The 16,745-nt window shown below is 43.0% G+C and overlaps 1 protein-coding gene across 4 annotated transcripts in view; it reads right to left on the bottom strand.

Annotated features, from left to right (window-relative positions):
* lyst (lysosomal trafficking regulator) overlaps window positions 1-16,745 on the bottom strand; it is a 491,836-nt gene that overhangs the window by 155,184 nt on the left and 319,907 nt on the right. For 3 of the 4 annotated variants that reach the window (XR_013576613.1, XM_078541985.1, XM_078541986.1), the window contains 6 exons: window positions 15,523-15,675; window positions 13,854-14,098; window positions 13,496-13,562; window positions 10,539-10,695; window positions 8,120-8,260; window positions 6,449-6,666 (listed from right to left, as the gene is read on the bottom strand). Coding sequence is in view for 3 of the 4 variants with exons in the window: in XM_078541985.1 (XP_078398111.1) it covers window positions 6,449-6,666; window positions 8,120-8,260; window positions 10,539-10,695; window positions 13,496-13,562; window positions 13,854-14,098; window positions 15,523-15,675 (981 nt within the window). In the remaining variant the exon portion in view is untranslated. Of the gene's footprint in view, window positions 1-6,448; window positions 6,680-8,119; window positions 8,261-10,538; window positions 10,696-13,495; window positions 13,563-13,853; window positions 14,099-15,522; window positions 15,676-16,745 lie in introns of those variants that run through there. The other variant, XM_078541987.1, reaches the window with a different exon arrangement.

Here is a 16,745-nt window from a genome sequence, read left to right as displayed (position 1 = left end):
ACAATGGGCTGAATTCTCCTGGTCCCACAGAGGCAGGTTAGAAGGGGCATTGTGCAAAGTTGTAAAATAGGGTGCCAGGTCCGCCACCTGACACATTTCCGCCTCTGGATGATCTTGCCAGAGATGGATTCGATGTAGCAATGGGTAGCCAATTAAGCCCACTATTGGGCTAATTGGGAGAACGATAATTGAGCTGCTGGGATCTTCCTGATGGCGTATGGGCCCCCACTGAGGCCAGAGCTTGTCATTAAATTGACCTCCCGGCAGCCTGTTGGGGAACCATTAGTACCTCTTGTCACTCACACCAGCATAGGGCTGCTGCGATGTGAAGGCCACATGCATGGCAGCAAGCAATCCTGTGCAGTAGATCCCCAATCCACAATGATGCCCTGACAGCCAAGGCCGTGCTTGTTTCTTTCATATTTTAATTTTTTATATATTTTTCTCAATGCTGCAGAGATCCCCTCCAGTTGACTGCCAAGTGGACATCACGGGCCCTATTTCTTCATCTGCCCATCATCCTTAATTGAGCAGGGCTTCTTAATTGGCCGCCTCCAGGAAGATCATGACCAATGTCTCACCATGAGCACTTTCAGGTTGCCGATGTCATCGAAGTTGACATCGGGATTGCGACCCAGAACCACAGAATTGTTACAGTGCCGGAGGCCATGTGGCCCATCATGGCTGCACTGGCTCTAGGAATGAGCAATTCACCAAGTGCCATTTTCCTGCCTTCTCCCCATAACCGTGCACATTCTTCTTTTTCAAATAACAGTCTAATTCCCTTTTGAAGGCCTCAATTGAACCTGCCTTCAGCACAGTCTCAGGCAGTGCATTCAGACCCTAACCATCCACTGTATGAAAAGTTTCTTTCTCATATTGCTTTTGCTCCTTTTGCCGATAATTTTAAATCTGTGTTCTCTCACTCTTGATCCTTTCATGATTGGGAACAGTTTCTCCCTATCTAGAACAAAACCAAAAATACCTGGAAAAACTCAGCAGGTCTGACAGCATCTGCAGAGAGGGATACAGTTGACGTTTTGAGTCCGTATGACCCTTCATCAGAACTCCCTATCTACTCTGTCCAGACCCCTCATGATCTTGAAAACCTCTATCAGATCTCCTCTCAGCCTTCTCTTCACCAAGGAAAACAGCCCTAACTTCTACAGTCTATCTTCCTAACTAAAGTTCCTCATTCTTGGAACCATTGTCACAAATCTTTTCTGCACTCTCAAATGTCTTCACATCCTTCCTAAAGTGCTGGGTGCATACTCCAGCTGAGGCTGAACTAGCATCTTATACAAGTTCAACATAGCCTCTTTGCTCTTATACTCTATGCTCCTGTCAATAATGCCTAGGATACTGTACGCTTTTTTATTAGCTCTCTCAAACTGTCCTGCCACCCTCAATAACTTATGCAGGCCGAGCAGCGAGAGCAATGGGGCTATAAAGATTATAGAGAGGGAAGGCAAGGGCTCAGTGCGAGTGGTGAGAGACAGCGAGAACAGCGGGGCTACAAACAGCGCAGAGAAAGCAGGCAGGGGATGTGTCCGAGTGCTGAAAAACAGCTACAGCAGCGATGCTAAGGCGGGAACTGAATCCAAGTGGTGAGAAACAGTGGGAGCTGCAGGGCTAAGCGGAGCACGGAGAGGGGAGGCCAGAGCTCAGTCTAAATGGCAAGGTGTAACGAGAACACCAGGGCTACAAAGAGCGTGGAGCGAGAAGGCAAGTGTTCAATCTGAATGGCAAGGCGCAGCAAGAGCAGCAGGGCTACAAAGAGCACAACGAGGGAACGCAAGAGCTCAATCCAAGAGGTGAGAGACAGCGAGAGCAGTGGGGCTACAAAGAGCACGGAGAGGGAAGACGAGAGCAGCAGGGCTACAAAGAGCGCAGGCAGGGAAGGCGAAGGCAGCAGGGCTAGAAAGAGTGCAGAGAGAGAAGGCGAGAGCAGTGGGGCTACAAAGAGCGCAGAGAGGGAAGGCGAGAGCAACAAGGCTACAACGGGCGCAGGGAGGGAAGGCGAGAGCAGCGGGGCTACAAAGAGCTTGGGGAGGGAAGGCAAGAGCAGTGGGACTACAATGAGCGTGGGGGAGAAGGTGAGAGCAGCAGGGCTACAAATATTATGGAGAGGGATGGCAAGAGCAGTGGGGTTATAAAGAGTGTGGAGAGGGAAGGCGGGAGTAGCGGGGCTATAAAGAGCGCAGGGAGGGAAGGTGAGAGTAGCGGGGCTATAAAGAGCTCGGAAAGGGAAGGTGAAAGCAGTGGGGCAAGGCTGTTTCCAGTTGTGCTAACAAATTGAGGTGACATCATAGCGACACAAATAGATGATTGGCTGTTGAGTACTTCCAACCTGGATTAAGGAACAAACTGGTGAATCTTTATTTTATTGTTGGTTTTATTACTATTAGTAAGGTGTATTAGCTATTAGTAGGAATCATAATATTAATAACGCATATTAGTGTTGTTAATTTTTATTGGTAAGGGCCCATCTTGGAAAATACAGACTGATAAACTCTATCTCTCTCCACAGATTCTATCTGACCTGCTGAGTATTTTCAGGATTTTCTGTTTTAATTTTATTCAATTTCTTTCTTACCCCACATGCAAAATTCCTCTTTAAAAGTCCCAATTGCAGCAATCCTTCTCAGTGGTGATCACAGATTTATAGGTGTAGTATTTTGATCAATCAGTACAATTGTGGATTATCATTTGTTCAATTTGTAGTCAAGTGATTATTAAATCACAACTGCTAATTTGTCAGTACAGGTGTCACATCAGAATCACAAAGTGCAGAAGAGGCCCTTTGGCCCATCGAGTCTGAACCGACACGTGAGAAACACCTGACCTACCTACCTAATCCCGTTTACCAGCACTTGGCCCATAGCCTTGAATGTCATGACGTGCCAAGTGCTCATCCAGGTACTTTTTAAAGGATGTGAGGCAACCCACCTCCACCACCCTCCCAGGCAGCGCATTCTAGACCGTCACCATTCTCTGGCTAAAAAGTTTTTCCTCACATCCCCCCTATACCTCTTGCCCCTCACCTTGAACTTACGTCCCCTTGTGACTGACCCTTCAGCTAAGGGGAACAGCCTGTCCATGCCCCTCATAATCTTGTGCACCTTGGGCCGCCCCTCAGTCTTCTCTGCTCCAATGAAAACAACACAAGTCTATCCAACCGCTCTTCATAACTTAAATGTTTCATCCCAGACAACATCCCGGTGAGTCTCCTCTGCACCCTCTCGAGTGCAATCACATCCTTCCTATAATGTGGCGACCAGAACTACACACAGTACTCCAGCTGTGGCCTCACCAAGGTTCTATACAACTCCAACACGATCTCCCTACTTTTGTAATCTATGCCTCGATTGGTAAAGGCAAGTGTCCCATATGCTTTTTTCACCACCCCACTAACATGCCCCTCCGCCTTCAGAGATCAATGGACACACACGCCAAGGTCCCTTTTTTCCTCAGAACTTCCTAGTGTCATGCCGTTCATTGAATGCTTCCTTGTCAAATTACTCCTTCCAAAGTGTACCACCTCACACTTTTCAGGGTTAAATTCCATCTGCCACTTATCTGCCCATTTGACCATCCCGTCTATATCTTCCTGTAGCCCAAGACACTCAACCTCACTGTTAACCACCTGGTCAACCTTTGTGTCATCCGCAAACTTACTAATCCTACCCCTCACATAGTCATCTATGTCGTTTATATAAATGACGAATAATAGGGGACCCAGCACAGATCCCTGTGGTACGCCACTGAACACTGGCTTCCAGTCACTAAAGTATCCTTCTGTCATTACCCTCTGTCTCCTACAACTAAGCTAATTTTGAATCCACCTTATCAAATTACCCTGTATCCCATGTGCCTTTGCCTTCTTTATAAGTCTCCCATGTGGGACCTTGTCAAAGGCTTTGCTGAAATCCATATAAACTAAATCAACTGCACTACCCTCAACTACACACCTGGTCACCTCCTCAAAAAATTCAATCAAATTTGTTACGCATGACTTCCCTCTGACAAAGCCATGCTGACTATCCCTGATCAAACCTTGCCTCTCCAAGTGGAGATATATTCTCTCCTTCAGAATTTTCTCCAATAGTTTCCCTATTACTGACGTGAGACTCACTGGTCTGTAGTTCCCTGGCTTATCTCTACAACCCTTCTTAAATAGTGGAACCACATTAGCTGTTCTCCAGTCCTCTGGCACTTCCCCTTTGGGTCAGAGCCCCTGCAATCTCCTCCCTTGCCTCCCTCAGTAGCCTGGGACACAAATCATCTGGACCTGGAGATTTGTCCACTTTTAAGCCTGCCAACACCTCCAATACCTTGTCACTCCCTATATCAATTTGCTTAAGAACCTCGCAGTCTCTCTCCCCGAGTTCGATACCTTCACTCTCATTCTCTTGGGTGAAGACGGATGAGAAATATTCGTTCAACACTCTACCGGTGTCCTCTGGCTCCAACCATAGATTGCCCCCTTGGTCCCTAATGGGCCCTACTCTTTCCCTGGTTATCCTCTTCCCATTGATATAGTTATAGAATATCTTGGGGTTTTCCCTACTTTTAGCAGCCAGAGCTTTCTCATATCCCCTTTTTCCTCTCCTAATTGCTTTCTTAAACTCCACCCTGCACTTTCTGTACTCCACTAATGCCTCCGCTGATTTTCTCCCCTTGTACCTGAAGTTACGTAGAAAATTATGACGTTAAAGCAACAGAGCTAAGCAGGATAAAATTGCACCATGTTCTCCACACCATATTATTGCAGAATCATATGAACATACATACAAACATAAAAATTAGGAGCAGGAGTAGGCTATTCAACTCCTCAAGCCTGCTCTGCCATTTGATAAGATCATGGCTGACATGTTTGTGGTCTCTGTAGCCTTAACTCCACTTTCCTATCTACCCCCTAAACCCTTTGACTCCCTTGTCAACCAAGAATCTCTGTAACTCAGCCTTAAGAGTACTTGGTGATCCAGCCTCCACTGCTCTCTGGAGAAGAGAATTCCACAGACTAATGACCCTCAGAGAAAAAAATTCTCATCTCCACCTTAAATAGGAGACTCCTTATTTTTAAACCATGTCCCCTAGTTCTAGATACATCCACAAGGACAAATATCCTCTCAACATCCACCCTGTCAAGTCCCCTCAGGATCTTATATGTTTCAATGCGATCACCTCTCATTCTTCTAAACTGTAATGGATACAGGTCCAACCCTTCCAATCTTTCATCATAAGATAACCCCTTCATCCCAAGAATCAGTCGAGTGAATCTTCTCTGAACCGCTTCTAATGCAATTATATCCTTTCTTAAGTAAGGAGACTCCAGATGCGGTCTCATTAAGGGCCTGTACAATTGTAGCAGAATTTCCCGACTTTTATCTTCCATTCCCCTTGCAGTAAACAACAACATTTCATTTTCAATCTTGCACCACAGGAGGCCATTTTGCCCACTATACCTGTGCTGGCTCTTTGAAAGAGTTACCCAATTAGTCCCACTTCCCTGCTCTTGCCCTGTAATGTGCATGCATACACAACACATATAATCGAAATGTTGGGGTAATTTCAGGGCTAAAATCCATCATTCTTTGTGTTATTTTCACTGTGACCTGAAATAGCTTGGCACTATAAGTGCCAGTTCACTTTAATGCACAAAACTAATTTGTTGTACTTTAAAAAAGGGAATCTGTGCATTGCTCGATCTTTTGTGCTATGGCACAGAGTGGTGTGATACTGGTATGTACTGATTGCCCCACACATTGGCTTGCTTGGTAAACAGGAGAACTATTTGGAAAAAGGAGAGAAGGATGAGGAACAGGAAAACTAAGTGGATGGAGCACTTCCATAGGCAAATGAGGTCACCTGCCATCTGTCTGAAAAGCATGGTGTAAATTACATAACAGGGCACACTATACTCAGCTCTTAGCATATCAAGTATCTTTCCATAATGATCAACAGTGCTCCTAATCAAAGAACATGTCAGACTATCTCTAACTGAATTTAAACAAAGTATTTTCAAACTCTAAACACAGCGGCATTGCTTTGGAGCATCAGTGGTACAAAGCCAGAGAGAGGAGATGCCAATTTTATTCCTTGGGCTGTTGGCCTCCAAATCCTGGTCATGTTGTTTGAATAGAACCGTGAAAAGTTCAAAAATCAAGCAGGCAATTATTTAAAAGCCCTTGTACTACTTCAATCAACCTTTGAAGCTGAATTCTTTTCCCCTTTATATGACATTTTAAAATGATTTTTTTTTTTTACTCAGTACCTTTTTCTACATTATTCTAATTGTATTGCTCTGCAAAAATTGTACTTCAAAACTATTTCTGTACTGCAAAATTAATAGGAGCATTTAAGGCAAATGCTCAGTGTTTGGCTCACATTACATTTGATGGTTGGCTTCATAATGATCTGAAAATTGAGAGGGGTGGAGACTTACCGCAGGATGAAAGACATTGATAGCATGAACTGCAGCTCTGCCCTTTTGTTTGTTTCCAAACACCAAGTCAATCCAATTGCAAATTGTTTGTGAAACGTGATCTGACTCCAAGGCTTGGCGGTGAATCAGAATGTACAGCCGGGGGTCGTTGCGAGCCCAGGGTGGAAGGTTTACATGATTCACTCTTTCTCCGTTCTGCCGCATTCCAAAGTCAAAACCTGAAAACAGGGCCTAGTTTACAACAAGTGCCATTCTTGCAAATAACTCATCTCAGGAGACATATAGTGAGCCTTTGATTCAAAGCATAAAGATCTATTTGAAAAATGTAAAATGTTTCCAACGTAAAACGTATAAATTATGTTTGACACAGCAATAATAACTTGCATTAATGTAGCACTTTTAGCATAATGAAATGTCCCAAGGCAATTCACAGGAGAGTAATCAAGTATAATTTGGCACCAAGCGCATAAGGAGATGTTAGGGCAGGTGACCAAAACCTTGGTCAAAGAAGTAGGCTTAAGGAAGGTCTTAAAAGGAGAGAGGAAGAGAGATTTAGGAAGGGAATTCCAGAGCTTGGGGCCGAAGTTGAAGAAATGGCCACCAATGGTGCAGCAAAGGAAATTAGGTATGTGCAAAAGACCAGAATTGGACAAACACAGAGCTTTCAAAGGGTTGTAAGGCTGAAGGAATTTACAGAAATAGGGAAGGTAAAAGCCAGGGAGGAATTTGAAAGCATGTATGAAAATTTTGAAATCAAGGTATTATTGGACTGGAAGCCAATGTAGGTCAGGGAGCAGAGGGGTGATGGGTAAATGCAACTTGTTACAAGTCAGGATACAGCAGCAGGTTGGAGAGCAAGATGCACTCATTGGATCCCTGCCCTGCCTGATAGTTGTCCGTGTGCTTCTGGCACCCAGTCCCTCTCTGCCTGCATATTTTTAAGTTGCGGGGCTGACAATCTCCAGACACTTGTTAGGCACAAAGCTCTCAGCCCCACAGGTTCCCCATAGTGACTCCAGCTGCCGCTCAAACCAGGATCTCAAGCTGCTTTATCTGGCGACAATTCCTGCACGTGGTCAGCCAGGCCATGAGAAGTGTCCAGGATTTCACATATGGCACAGGATACACATTCCACTGGGCTGAAGTGCCTTTACTTTCTAGACTATTATTTAGAAACGCTTAGCAGCCACTCACCAGGTCTAGCTGTCTCCCACTGTCAGGCCACTCTATTTTGTAAAAAAACAGAACAGCAGTTCTTCCCTCATCTGGCCAAATTCCCTCACCAACCAAATTTCCTAAGTTAAGTGCTTTGTTGAAGCGTAGTCTGCAGAGCTAGACTCCGTGCTACTTAACTACTCGTTTTGCACTGATTAAATACTAGTCATAGCATACCCTTATTGTGACAAAAGATTTAAACATGAAGGCTTCGCCAGATTTTCCTGACCATCAACACATTTTTGCCCAAGAGGTAAAGTTTGTTCTTGAAATTTGCCTGTATAATTTGGCTTCTAAGTCCTAATGCTGACTAGAAACTCAATAAGCTATGTGAGCATTGCAAAAAGATAAAACATTCTAACATTAAGGTGAGAGAGATCAATATTGCACTCATTTCCACAAATACCATACCAGTAAATAGGTTCATTGTGAAATATACATTTATAATGGGCATACCTTCTCTATTGACTAAGAACTCTGGAAGGTAAAAAAATTCTGGAATGAGCTCCTTCACATCAGTCATGGATTCATAGGAGGATAGGCGCCAGGTAGTATTCATGGAATGAAATGTTCGATCTGGGATATCAAAACTTTGATCTAAACACAGAGAATACAATTCAGGGTTATTGTCATATAAAAAGGAACGACTTGCATTTGCACCACTGGACATCTTAAAGTGCTTTACAGAAGTACTTCTGAAGAGTAGTCACTGTTGTAAAGTAAGAAACATGGGCCAGGATTTTCCCGTCGGCGATTTGGGGGTGGGCTCGCCAATGGGAAAATGACACGGGATGACGTCGGGAGGAACCCCCAACGTCATCCTGGTCCCTTTAAATTTTCAGGAAGGCAGGCGGACAGCGAAATCAGCTGTCCGCCCGCCGACCTGTCAATGGTCAATTAAGGCCATTGACAGGCTAATTAAGATTGTTAAAGACCTGCCCGTCCAACCTTAAGGCTGGCAGGCAGGCCAAGATCCCCAGCGGGCTTCTGATAATACATGAAACCTCATCCACTGGCAGGATGAGGTTTCATGTCCGTTTTTAAAAAGTTTAATAAAGTTAATGTGTTTCTTATTAACATGTCCCATCTCATGTGACATTGTCACATGAGGGGGACATGTTAATAATTTTAACATTTTTCTATTTTTGATGGGGTTTTTTTACCTGTCAGTAATCTCCCTGAGACAGCACTTGGTCTCAGGGAGCAGTGCGCCCTTTCGCGCACATGCGCAGAAGAGCACACTTTGACAGATGGGGAATCCCTCCACCACCCCCCCCACCCCGCGCACAGGAAGCGCATAACACTTCCTGTCGGGCAGGCCGCTGGGCGAACCTTAATTGGCCCGCCTACTCAAAATGGCCGTGGGCCCAATTTTGGTGGCGGAGGTCAGCTGTCCGCCTGCCACTGAGCCGGTGAGGCCCGCACGCCTACCAAGGGAAAAATTCTGCCCATGGAAGCTAATTTGCATTAAGCAAATTCCAATCAACAGAAATAAGAGCATAAAAAAATAGTTGGAGTAGGCCATTTGGCCACTAGAGCCTGCTCCACCATTTAATAAAATCATGGCTGATCTGATTGTGGCCTTAACTTCACTTTCCTGCTTGCCCTCCATAACCCTCGACTCCCTCTGTTGATCAAAAATCTGTCCAAATCAGGACTGAATATATTCAATGACCCAGCCTCCATTGTTCTCTGGGGGAGATAATTCCAAAGACTAACGACCCTCAGAAAAAAAATTCTCATCTCTATCTTAAATGGGAGGTGCTTTATTTTTAAACTATGCTCCCCCCGGCCCCCTAAGTTCTATATTTTCCCACAATGGGAAACATCCTCTCAGCATCTACCCATCAAGCCCCCTCAGAATCTTACATGTTTCAATAAGATCACCCCTCATTGTGATAATGAAAGTAATAATAATAAATGTGATAATGACAAGATAATCTGTTTTTTGTGATGTTGATTAAGGGATAAATATTGGCCAGATCACCGGGGATAACTCCCCTGGTCTTTTTCAAAATAGTGTCATGGGATCTTTTGCATCTACCCAGTAAGGAAGATGGGGCCTTGATTTAACGTCTCACCTGAAAGACAGCACCTCCGACACTGCAGTGCTCCCTCAGTGCTGTACAGGAATAAATCCTTGATTTTGTGCCCAGAATCGGATAGAATACTCCAGATGTGGCCTAACCAGTGATTTATGAAGGTTTAGCATAACTTCCCAACTTTTGTACTCTATTCCTCTGTTTTTAAAGCCAAGGATCCCATATGCCTTTTTAACAGCCTTCTCATCTTGTCCTGAGATCTTCAAAGATTTGTGTATGTGAACACCTAAATCTCTTTTTCTGCATCTCCTTTAATGTTGCACCATTTAGTTTATATAGAATCTCCTCATTCTTCCTACCAAAATATACTACTTTGCACTTCTATGAACTATGAACACTTCAGGAACTAATTTAGATTTAATTCTAGAACTGAAGATTTTGCAGAATCATTCAGGTAAAACCACTGTCATCGATATCCAGCAAATTACTTTGCTTATACTTTTGTTTTACAGAATTTATTTTGGTAGTGATGCAGAGCTTCAAAACAGAAAGCAAAAGTAGATGTACATTTTTTTTACAACCAACACCACTAGATAATTTAGAAACAGAGCATGAAAAATCCCCTAGTTAATTTTCTCATTAATGCTGTCGAGGTCCAGGACACATTCTTGCATATTTCTAATTTGTTTTATAATGCTTACAAAGTTTCCAAATATTAATAGGCAACACTAAACTGCATGTTGTTATTTCCATCTTAAGCATGGCAATTAGAAAATCCTGCACTGCAGCGCTTAAGATGAGCAGTAACCATTCATTAGTTCAACAGATCTTACCCTGATAAGCCAGAAACATTTTGGTAAATGGTGGCATCCTAACTAGGAAGTGCAAGACTGTTCCACTATTTGAGTAATGAGAACCATAGTGATACGGCTGTACAGGTGGCATCGGATCATCTTCTTGAGCCCCTTTACGATATTCCTCCTCTAGATACTGACATGAAAGAAAAATCACATTTGTTTAGCTACATTGAGTGATCGGCGAGACTACTGGTGAATAGAAAGCAGATTAATAAAAACCTGCAAACCTGTTACATCATACTAGAAACTGAAAAATCAGGCAATAAACAAGTGCCAAGGAGTCATGTGGTGTGCATGCACTCATTCCACACCAGGTATGTGCCATAACTGTTAGGGTCCCCACCAGATACTGATGTTCAGTCCCATTGCCTATGCAAATCAGGGAGAGGCAATAACCCCATTTGAAAGCCTTTTGTGAAACTGGTTGCAGAATGAACAGTGTATGCTGTGTGCTGCAGTCAGTTTCCTCAAAAAAGCAGCCAAACCAGCTATCTTTAAAAGGAACCACTTGAAGCTGCAAGCAAGAAGTTAGAAATAACATTTTTTCACTTAGCTGAAGATGGAGCTAGGAGAACATTAGGAATTGGAGCAGGAGTAGCCATACGGTCCTTTAAGCCTGTTCCACCATTCAGTAAGATCATGACTGATCTTCAAGCTCAATCTCAATTTCCCACCTGATCCCCATGTCCCCTGATTCCCTTACAGTCCAAAAATCTATTGATCTCAGCCTTGAATATACTTAACATCATGCATGGCCCTTGGGGTAGAGAATTAAAAATATTCACTACCTTCTGAGTGAGGATATTTCTCCCTATTTCAGTCCTAAATGGCTTACCCCTTATCTTGAGATTATGGTCCCTAGTTCTATGCTGTTCTATTCTGGCATCTATACTGTTAAACACTCTCAGAATCTTATATGTTTCAAAGAGATTACCTCTTATTCTTCTAAACTCTAGACTGTACAGGCTGATTTTGCTCAATCTCTCTTCATATGACAACCTTCACATCTAAGAACGTCAATATCCGTGCCCTCCTCCTTACAACCTACTTTGGCAAACTTGAATACTTACACTAGGTCCCTTCATCTAAGTCAATAACATAGGTTGTAAATAGGCTGTGGTCATATCACTGATCCTTGCCGCAGCCCACTTTTAACATCCTTTTTTCTGATCCTTTAACTAATCCCTAACCCTATGAGCCATTATCTTGTGTGACAACTTTACCAGATGCCTTTTGTAAATCCAAATATACTACAGCTATTGATTCCCCCTTACCTACCCTGCTAACTGCATCCTCAAACAAGTGAAGAGAAAACTCAGTAAAGCACATACCTCCGCCATGCTGTGTTAACTGAGTTTTAAACTACATTATAACACTTATGCACTTCCAGCTGATCTTTTCACAGAATCATTATAGCACAGGAGGCCATTCAGCCCATCGTTTTGCCCCATAAATCAGGTGTTGACAATCCACAACATTCCAAAACAATCAATAACATTCTAAGTTTTAAAACTGTCAATTCGCCCTGTTAACAGACCCCTTATAAAAAAAAATCCAGGATCCAGATCCATATCTTTACCAAAAACTAATCTGTTCTTTCTTGGGTCATACTCGATCAGTGTACTAAGTTTCACAGCTGAAATATATCCATTAGTTTTTGAGATTTATTGTTTACAGCCAAACAGACTAACAAACAGGGACAAAAACATTACCTCCCCTCATTTTCAGTGGCAGAGGTAAAAACTCTAATAGATTTGTCAAACATGATTTCCCTTTTATAAAACCATGTTGAATTTCCCAAATCATATTAAGATTTTCTAAGTGCATGAGCGTTTCCCTGATGGATGATGTTAGGCTAACTTGTTTCTAGTTCCCTGTTTTCTCTTTCCTTCCCTTTTTGAATACCAATCCAGTTCCAGCTGACCAATCTCATTCTACTCCCCTGCTCCCACTCATGAGCTGTGTCTGTCACCATGATAGTTGCCCGCAACTTGTCACTACCATTCAAGAGGGAGGCGGACCAATTTGTCACAGTCCTCCTGCCAGCCTCCTTAGGCAGGTGCAGCATATGCATGACCTGGTTTGCGCACCCCAATTCTGGCCCAATCTATTTTTTTAGACCAAGAACTACAAAGAACATTAACAAATTATTAATAAACAGGCATCAGGAGGCTTTTAATGTTCAGCTTAAAATGTTTCTGCAGCCAAGTCATAAAGGGCATCATTTGTGGAGGATAGATTCACCCATCTGCTTTTGCCAAGAATTTTGCTGTAATTTTTTTGTGTGTTTTTGCTGACTTAGAGTCAAAGCATTCAATGGACATTTCAAATCCTGAGCCTTTTTTTCTGTCTGTGCTGTATCTGAATTTTGATACTGTGCCTGTGAAAATGGTTTAACATGTAGTGCAAGATTCGACACTCGTTTCAAATCCAGTCACCGTGCACACATATAATGGACAATGAGGTGGAAAATAGGGACGCTATTTTTTTAATATTCGTTCATAGGATGTGCATGTCATTGGCAAAGCAAGCATTTGTTGCTCATCTTTAACTACCCTTGCGAAGGTGGTGGTGAGCCCACTTCTTGGACAGCTGTAGTGGGCGAGCAAGTTGACCTTTCAAACTTGGGTCTGCATTCAAATCCAGCCTAGACTGATGGGGTTTCTGATTACGCTAAAGGTCTTTTGGGAAATTAAGTTGTGGGGTCTCAACTGGAAAATAGAAAAAAAAAGGATAGAGGGTACAGCAGAGGGAAGCAGGAGTTGTGCACCGCACCTAATTGTGCATTTGACCTAGGAGTACTTGGTGAATGACACAAGGAGCCTAAAATGATAAAACACATTTCTCGGCAACCTACTTTAAAAAAAAAATCAGAATAATAATTTTCAGTATAACAAACATGAAAGCTCATGTAATTTATTTTAACCAGTTACCTTATAGTTATCCACGTATCGATCTTCCTTTTCTTTGGACTGTACGGCTATAGGTTTCAGAAGATTTCTGAAAAGAGTAAAACAAATTGCATGCAGATTAGAAAAAAGCCTCCAAAAGAAAGTTAAATTATCTTAATATACATTTGGCAATTCCCAAGCACAGCAAATTCCTGATTCTCCTGACACCATGGGGGTTGGGGGGGGAAATAAATCAGACACTACCCCATCCCGCTATGAATTATCCAGTGTCATTGTTACATTCAGGACTGACATTGGATTAGGTCTCATAGCAGGTGGTCAAATTGAACAAAAAGTGCATGATATTCTACACAATCTGCATAAAAAACTCAAACTTTACCTGTAAATTGCTGGTTCATTTAAGTCGATTGTTTCACTAGAATAGTCACTCAGTATGAAAGGAAAAACAGGATACTGCATGAGATCGTTGAAGGAGCGACCTGCATGTTTGTTCAAATGAGTCAAATACTCAAAATTTGTTATCTGCCCTGAGCACCACAACTGGGTCAGAGCTGAAATGTTCCCGTACTCTAATAAATTTGGTAGATTGGAAGTGAGGATGTTGTGATGAACATCATCCCGAACCTATATAGGAATAAGGAACAGAATTAACTGCATGAACAACCAATTAATAAACATGACAACTATTAACAGCTTTATAAATCAATCAGTATGCAACACAACACCATTAGGAGAGATTCGATCTGTAAGCATTTGTAAATAATTCAGATGAAGCATCAACAATGTTAGCAATAATCTGGGAGACTCACTTTGCGAAACTCATGATAAAATTCTCCAGCTGACAAGTTGAGGGGGTGACTATTATCCACTGTTGAGTTGAAACTGATAAATATTTGCAGCAGAGGGAATACGGGTCTATGGGAAGAGTGCAGGGCAGACGAATTAATTTGGATTGTTCCAGCAAAGAACTGACACAGACGCGATGCGTCCAATTGCCTCTTCCTGTGCTGTAAACTTCTATGGTTCTATAATATTTTGAGAGTTGGTATAAGCAGGAATACAAGTCCCGAAAGCATGCCTATTTAAAACGTACAGATTGTCAGCTAGAAAAGTTAACTGATTATTAGTTTTCTACTGAGCTCACTGTTCAGGATGGATGGAGAATTCTAAAGTTGTCCAAATTCTTTCAGGACCGAGGGTACCATGCCCACACCCTCTATCTTGTAATGGAGAATCCAGTTTTCCAGGTGCCTTACATTATTCCCATGATTCAGAAGGTAGACAGTGGCATGAAACAGTTACGTGCGCGCACTGGTGGCAAGAGTCAGCAACTCAGCAGGATAAGAGAGTGAAATTCTCATACATTTTATGTTTATAGCTTTGTTGGACTTCATAACCTGATGAATCTAATTATCATTTTCTATTAATGCTATCAACTGGTGCCAATCTAGCCACCAAACTTTTGACCAGCAGCTTCATATAGTGAGGAATATCAGATTGCATGAGCTTCAGTCAATGGAGTTGAACAGCATTTTATTGGTTAGCAGTCTTTTACTTATTTCTAACGTCTTGACAGAATTCTAATTTACTGGAAATAAAAGAGTAACTGAGCCATACAGGTCAGAAAGGTGGCAGGTTCAAGCCCCGAGATTGCTGGTAGCAATCCTGGCAATAGCAATATTGCACAATTGACCTTGAAAATATAAATTAGGGAGAGAAAAATCAGCCAGGGTTCTTTGATTTCTGTTCACCATCTCCTGTCAGAAGTTCACAAATGGCCATGAGATAAGGTGACAATTGAGCTCAGATGTGATGTTTGCAGCAGTCAAATAGCCTGATGTTTACTATAAAGGTACACATCTCAACAGCCAACTGAGTGAGATAACAAAAGGCCCTTGTCCTTGTAGGATCTCATCTCAGCTAAGAATCACTATCTCTTAGAAAAGATAGGAGAGTGAGTATGTGAAAGGTGAAAAAATGCCACAGATGTCTTCCTTTCTGCCTCTCATTTCTAAAATAAAAGAATAAAATGAAAATGAATCCAATACCTTTGTACTGTCAAATGCAAGAAGAAGAGTTCTGCCATTCGTTAGGAAGATTTCCAAGGCATTGTCACGCAGCTGCCACCATCGCTTGTGAACCTCTTTAATTTCTTCATACGTCCAGGAGAATGAAGCTGGCTCTGTTTCCACTGCAGTGCTCTGTAAAACAACAGTTTGATGGGCAGAAATTATAATGTTTCATTAATACAGAGTAAGAAAGAATGAACTTGCATTTATACAGATCATTTAATTTCGTCAGGATATCTTCAAATACTTCATGGCCAACAAATTAGGAAACAAGAACACAAGAATATGTCGGGTATTTTATGCTCTCCTGAATAATATCACTTGAAAGACAGCAACTCGGACAACGTAGTACTCCTTTAGTACTGCACTGAAGTGTCAGCTTCTTGTAAAGACTCCATCCCATTCTCTCAGTTCCTTCGCCTCCGTCGCATCTGTTCTGATGACGCTACCTTCAAAAACAGCTCCTCTGACATGTCCTCCTTCTTCCTTAACCGAGGTTTTCCATCCACGGTCGTTGACAGGGCCCTCAACCGTGTCCGGCCCATATCCCGCGCATCCACCCTCACGCCTTCTCCTCCTTCCCAGAAACATGATAGGGTCCCCCTTGTCCTCACTTATCACCCCACCAGCCTCCGCATTCAAAGGATCATCCTCCGCCATTTCCGCCAACTCCAGCATGATGCCACCACCAAACACATCTTCCCTTCACCCCCCCTGACGGCATTCCGTAGGGATCGTTCCCTCCGGGACACCCTGGTCCACTCCTCCATCACCCCCTACTCCTCAACTCCCACTTATGGCACCTCCCCATGCCCACACAGAAGATGCAACACCTGCCCCTTCACTTCCTCTCTCTTCACCGTCCAAGGGCCCAAACACTCCTTTCAAGTGAAGCAGCATTTCACTTGCATTTCCCCTAACTTAGTCTACTGCATTCGTTGCTCCCAATGCGGTCTCCTCTACACTGGAGAGACCAAACGCAAACTGGGCGACCGTTTTGCGGAACACCTGCGGTCTGTCCGCAAGAAAGACCCAAACCTCCCTGTCGCTTGCCATTTTAACACTCCACCCTGCTCTCTTGCCCACATGTCTGTCCTTGGCTTGCTGCATTGTTCCAGTGAAGCCCAACGCAAACTGGAGGAATAGCACCTCATCTTCCGACTAGGCACTTTACAGCCTTCCGGGCTGAATGTTGAATTCAA

Source organism: Cetorhinus maximus, chromosome 5, assembly GCF_964194155.1.
Source record: "Cetorhinus maximus chromosome 5, sCetMax3.hap1.1, whole genome shotgun sequence".
Taxonomy (NCBI): domain Eukaryota; kingdom Metazoa; phylum Chordata; class Chondrichthyes; order Lamniformes; family Cetorhinidae; genus Cetorhinus; species Cetorhinus maximus.
Note: the sequence above shows the minus strand (reverse complement) of the source record. Positions and strands in the feature narration are given on the sequence as shown.